We start from the raw sequence: 6,691 nt of genomic DNA, 5'->3' as shown, positions 1-6,691 counted from the left end.
TGGGACACCGTTTAAGTTCTATAACTGAAGACTAGAGTCCCAATCCCTGTCTAAACTCGTGGTAGAGAGTGACACAAAAACCTTGATGAAGGAAATGTCTGAGCGTTTTTAGTAGGCCCTTAGCTTCACCTCATACAAGGTGGAAGAGATAAAGTCAATTGCATATTTTGACGCTGCCACAGAAACAACAAATCAACTGCTAAAATCAAGAAACCCTCACTGACCCTCACTTTCACAACTCCGAGCTTTAAGACTGTATTCATTTAGCCGATTCATATAACTATTCATTAATCTTTTACAGTGTCATCCCATTGTTCTAACACTATAGGCTACACCAGGTCAAGTGTTTGATCCTCACTTTTGACGATATCCCATCTCATCTTTAGCAACTCCATTGATAAACCATGCATTGCACAGGCTTACTCTCACATGTTGTCAAATAACCTAAAAGTCATTGAGGTGAATTCCGTATAATGCAACAATGGATCTACCGCGTTTCGTAACTATTGAACACTGCACCGGCAATGCAGACAGTCACAGTGCACGGCGGCAGAGAAGCGATGATGTCGCCGCTATTGTCCAGAGTGACCGGGGGTACCGACTAGTGTGCGCTGACAACGAAAAGCACCACAATAAAACACGTGCATGCAAACGTAAAACGAGCAAAAAACTTCTCACCTCTCGCATTCACTGCGTGAAATCTCTGGGGAAAAAGTATAATCTAAATATCTTATTTATGATACATGCAGGTTGTGTGGTTTCTTTCATCAGTTTCTTTCTCCAGTCGCTTCGATGCTGTGAGTCCCCTACACGGTTACAAAACCACGTCGAGAGTTCCGGAAAACGCGCTGCCAAAAATCTTTAGAATTTCAGCGACAGGGGGAACACATTGAGTGAGACACAAGATCGAGACTTTGCATAACACCCTATTTGCATACAGTTACATTAAATAATACTAACATGGGACTCGGGAGTCATTTAAAATTAGATGGATTTGGCATAACGTATGTGAATTGTCATAGTCCACTATGTAGACGAATATTTTTGACAAAATTTCAATAATCAAGAGATGCTTGTCATTATGTGAGGTTGGGTTTCTGTATAAATCAAGCTTATACAAAATATGACTGAAGATGATCGGCCTATTGTTTTCCCATCTCTGTATTTATGGGAGGTTTTACAACTGCAAAATGTAATGCGACAATGGAATGTATTAGTCTCTTCTTCGGTCAATGGCACTTGATTGATTAATTGATTTATGTATTAGTTTGTGGAATATGCTATAGACCTGGTGATTTACTTAATTGTGTTGCCAAATACTTCCCGAGCGCAAGAATAAATCAACACAAAAGATGGAAAGAATCATGTAGGACCTACTCCAGAAAGTACTGAATAAGTCACCTACTGTGTTTCATTTTCTCATTCTCTGGTGACCTCTATTGGCCATGGTTGTCATCATTCAGTATGAGAGCTGATTAATTAAGTTGGTTCTCAAAGGAGCAGCTGCTCCTATCGCAGTGGGATTAAGTGACAGAAGAGATGGCATCTACTGTAGTGTTCAAATTAAGCCCCTCAAATATTCCTCCCGGGAAAAAAAGGGGGGGGAAAAGGAACCAGAGATTTACCAATACTCATGCTCTCTCATGAATGAATGGTCTTTATTGTCATTGCTATAGTACAGGTACCAAACAACGAAATGTAGGAGGGGGGGCTCCCCTGGTGCTAGGAAAGAAAAAAAAGGGGGGAAAACACAAGAAGGGAAGGAGCTGGTTTACATAAATAAAGGCTATGTACACTATCCACTATACTATACTGTACAGATAGACGACTAGGGTTGTCATATTGCACATAGTGTTATTGCACATTCATTTGAAGTGTCGCAGTTTGCAGGCTTGAAATGTACATATTTGTGCCTCAGCACTACACCTGATTTTTTCAGTCCAGCAGCTGCCATCAATCCGTCCAGACTGTCCAGGGCCCAGAACCTAGGTCTTTGCTGTGTTCAGGGCCTGGATGGCCCTGGGGTAGAAGCTGTGCTTCAGTCTGTTTGTCCTTGCGGCCATGGTCCTGTACCGCCTTTTCGAGGGCAGCCGGGCAAAGTGTTCGTACCCAGGGTGGGTTGGAGTAGAGAATACACCATTTCAATATCAGCACACCTCAATCTGTCCCGAGTTTAGTGACTAGTGAAGTTGTCAACTATGTGGGAAAGTGCAACATCTATACTGTAGATCAATCTTGAATACTAACTAGTTCACCTAGCTCTCGAGAGGGCTTGAAGTGGACTAGTCCCTAATCCACCTCAAACCCATTCATGAACCTCTAATCCAGCAGCACTCTGTGACCACTAGGACTGTGTGGAGATGGACACAGGAGGCTGATAAGGCTCTGCAAGACTGTTTTGAGACAACAGACTGGGAAGTTTTCTGTGAGTGACATGGGGAGGATATTGATGGTCTTTTACGTCGCATCTCTGACAAGGAGGGTGCGATACTTTCCTCTATCCCCTCCAACAGGCCTTGGATTACAGCTGACCTAAAGGCCCTCCTCAACGACAAGAAGAGAGCCTTCAGGTCTTCTTGTCTGGTACCGGTACCAAAGAAAAGAAACCCCAGTGTTCTGAATGACTATAGACCCGTAGCCTTGAAATCCCATATCACAAAGACCATGGAGAGACTGGTGCTAGCTCACACGAGGCCCCTGGTGAAGACATCCTTAGACCCCCTGCAGGATGCAGGTGGACTCCCCCATTGTTTCCTGGATTACAAACTACCTGACCAACAGGCCACAGTGTGTACAGCTGCAGGGGTGTGTGTGTCGGACTGGGTGGTGAGCAGCACTGGCGCCCCCCAGGGGACAGTTCTGGCTCCCTCCCTCTTCACCCTCTATACCTCAGACTTCCTCTTCACCCTCTATACCTCAGACTTCCTCTTCACCCTCTATAACTCAGACTTCCTCTTCACCCTCTATACCTCAGACTTCCTCTACTCCCTCTATACCTCAGACTTCCTCTTCTCCCTCTATACCTCAGACTTCCCCTTCTCCCTCTATACCTCAGACTTCCTCTTCACCCTCTATACCTCAGACTTCCTCTTCTCCCTCTATACCTCAGACTTCCTCTTCTCCCTCTATACCTCAGACTTCCTCTTCTCCCTCTATACCTCAGACTTCCTCTTCTCCCTCTATACCTCAGACTTCCTCTTCTCCCTCTATACCTCAGACTTCCTCTTCACCCTCTATACCTCAGACTTCCTCTTCTCCCTCTATACCTCAGACTTCCTCTTCTCCCTCTATACCTCAGACTTCCTCTTCTCCCTCTATACCTCAGACTTCCTCTTCTCCCTCTATACCTCAGACTTCCTCTTCTCCCTCTATACCTCAAACTTCCTCTTCTCCCTCTATACCTCAGACTTCCTCTTCTCCCTCTATACCTCAGACTTCCTCTTCTCCCTCTATACCTCAGACTTCCTCTTCTCCCTCTATACCTCAGACTTCCTCTTCACCCTCTATACCTCAGACTTCCTCTTCTCCCTCTATACCTCAGACTTCCTCTTCTCCCTCTATACCTCAGACTTCCTCTTCACCCTCTATACCTCAGACTTCCTCTTCTCCCTCTATACCTCAGACTTCCTCTTCTCCCTCTATACCTCAGACTTCCTCTTCACCCTCTATACCTCAGACTTCCTCTTCTCCCTCTATACCTCAGACTTCCTCTTCTCCCTCTATACCTCAGACTTCCTCTTCACCCTCTATACCTCAGACTTCCTCTTCTCCCTCTATACCTCAGACTTCCTCTTCTCCCTCTATACCTCAGACTTCCTCTTCTCCCTCTATACCTCAGACTTCAGGCACAACACAGATACTTGACATCTGCAGTTCTCTGACTATTCTGCTATTGTGGGATGTGTCAATGGAGGCCATGAGACCGAGTACAGAGGACTGGATTTGGTGTGTGTGTGTGTGTGTGTGTGTGTGTGTGTGTGTGTGTGTGTGTGAATGTTTGCATAAGGACACAATGCTTACAACAGAATGTTGTCTGAAGGTAACCCTTGTCACAATGTTAATACAAGGTTTATTAGGATATAATCAGAACAACATGTTACATTGTAACTGTCATGACCCCGCCTCTGTAACCACTACCTGCAGTTATCTGCACACCTGTCTGCTATCCTGATATCACCTCGTCACTACAAAAACCCTGCTCCTGCAGCTAGTCGACATTGGACAGTCTGTCTATGTGACACGCTTCCAGCTCAGTCACCCAGTTTGCCTGCCTGCTTATATGTTGTCTTACCCCTGTTCTCCTTGTCTGCCTGTGTGACTACCTGCCTTCCAGCTTGACCCCTGCCTGTATGACTACCCACCTACCAGCTTGACCCCTGCCTGTGTGCCCAGTAACGTGCAGTGAGGTCATTGGCTGGGTAGGCAGTGAGATATTTTTTAAAAAAAACATACGAGTAACGCAGCAGCCAGACTTCAAATGGCATAGCGCATACTATTAGGCAATCAATAGCCCTTATATCTTTTGCCGCAAAACTCACTTCTTCAAGAAGTAGGCCTACTACCAGGATCCTCCCTCTTAAGCACCTATTGTATTGTTAGTTTGCTATTCTTCTCTATGCTATTGCTATATTGCTATACTGTATTTTTAGTTTGCTATTCTTCATTTTGCCTTAAAAAAGCAGTACACTCCTATGTTAAATGCAATTAGTGTAAGTCGCTTTGAATAAAAGCGTCGGCTAAATGACTGTAATGTAATGTAGGCTAATATACTATACTATAAAGTCAATCACATAGCCCATATATACTATACTAGCAAATAGCTGGTCAAAAATGTCATGTATTGTTATCTCATAACTACACATAGCGTAGCGCAACAGCCTGCATGGCATTGCCTACATTCACCTGCATCTCAACAGGATTTACAGCAGCACGCAAAACAGCTCAATGACAATATAAATTCACCTGCATCAACAACACAGGATTTACAGCATTTGAACCGGCACGCAATAGCATACATTATCTTAAGCATAATGTAACATGCGTAGGCAAATGTGCGGCTAATTTCTCATCCTTTTCTGCCATCAAATGTAAAAGTTCGACATAATTCCCACGATTGATGGAGCTACTGCTGGGGAAATGTAGAACCGCGGCGCGAACAGCAGAGGATGCCGCGGCGCTACGGCAAGCCAAACGCAAACTGTCAATCATGCTGTCAGAGGCAGCCTGCACGGTGCCTCAACGTCCATCAATGAAGACAATGTGAGAACAGACTACGCATGCGCAAACCTACGAAACTGTTGGTCTATCACTTCGCATAGCACAGAGGCACTGCCTCAGCCTCTCGCCAGCAATCAGCTAGCTTTGGGAGCAAACTCTCCTGGTGCCAGGGCATGCATTATATTTTTAAAAACAACACATTTTACATCATTTATTTTTATTTTAACAACATTTGAACACATTAAAGTTAAGAATAATGAGTAAAATAAATAAAAAATATATATATTTTGGAGATAAAAAAATTATAAAAAAATATTTTAAAAAGACTGATATTCTTTTTCTTTCTTAAATGCCTGGGTGAGGCACTGCCTACCCTGCCTCACCTGACTGCACGCCACTGTGTGTGCCTACCCCCCTACCTGCTCGACCTCTGCCTGTATTACTACCCACATATCTGCCTGACCCCTGCCTGTGTGACTACCCACCTACCTGTCTGACCCCTGCCTGTGTGACTACCCACCTACCTGTCTGACCCCTGCCTGTGTGACTACCCACCTACCAGCTCAACCTCTGCCCGTCTGACTACTCGCTAGCCTGCCTTCTGTTAACAGTCAGAATTAAAGTCTTGCTGTTCACTTACCTGCGTGTCCAGCGTCTGCATTTAGGTTCAGCCTCTGATATGTGACAGGAACAGTGGGTACTCATATTAAAACTGACATCTCTGGCACCTTAACATTATTATTATCATCATGTCTTGCAAATGTCATGTTTAGACTTCTGGTTGACATTTGATATGAGACATTACCTCAGTGACAATATCTGACTGGTTCACTATGATCTTAAATACCGTATATGAGACGGTTTAACGTTGTCTTATGGTTATCATCATGTCTTTATGGTTGACATAAGACAGTCAATCAAAATCCTAAATGTACATGTCTACAATATTTAGACGTAGACATTGCTGGACCATACTATTTTCCGTCATGATGGATGCATACAACGATACAACCAAAGTACGATATTAACGCAATGTCAGTTCTTTTAAAAATGCCCTTGGGATATAATCTCCCCCCACTCTCCAACACAATTAGCTTGGAGCTGTCTGTCTCTTCCCCTCCTCCTACCTGAGCTGGGATCTGAGATTTGAATGTAGTTGGAAATTGAGACCAAAATAAGTAGCGGAGAGGTGAGGCCTGGAGACATGGAAATTGTTCCAATTTCCTGCAGCAGCCGCTGGCACTGCTTCCTTCACTGCTGCCCCCATCTCTCACATCAATGACAGACAGCGGCTGTGTGTGTGTGTGTGTGTGTGTGTGTGTGTGTGTGTGTGTGTGTGTGTGCGCGTGTGTGTGTGAATGTGAGAGAGAGAGAGAGAGTGTGTGTGTGTGTGTGTGTGTGAGAGAGAGAGAGAGAGTGTGTGTGTGTGTGTGTCTGTGTGTTTGTGCGTGCATGCATGGGTGTGTGTGTGCGT

At 44.6% G+C, this 6,691-nt stretch overlaps 1 protein-coding gene across 1 annotated transcript in view; it reads right to left on the bottom strand.

Annotated features, from left to right (window-relative positions):
• LOC308160461 (helicase ARIP4-like) overlaps positions 1–5,878 on the bottom strand; it is a gene marked incomplete at both ends in the record, with an annotated part of 82,821 nt that extends 76,943 nt beyond the window's left edge. The window contains one exon of the mRNA XM_080534374.1: positions 5,858–5,878. Coding sequence (XP_080390500.1) covers positions 5,858–5,878 — 21 coding nt within the window. The remainder of the gene's footprint in view (positions 1–5,857) is intronic.
• Between the last annotated feature and the right edge of the window lie 813 nt (positions 5,879–6,691).

Source organism: Nansenia antarctica (genome assembly GCF_963989245.1).
Source record: "Nansenia antarctica genome assembly, chromosome: 6".
Classification (NCBI taxonomy): domain Eukaryota; kingdom Metazoa; phylum Chordata; class Actinopteri; order Argentiniformes; family Microstomatidae; genus Nansenia; species Nansenia antarctica.
The sequence above is the reverse complement of the archived record's forward strand: the minus strand, read 5'-3'. Positions and strand labels throughout refer to the sequence as shown.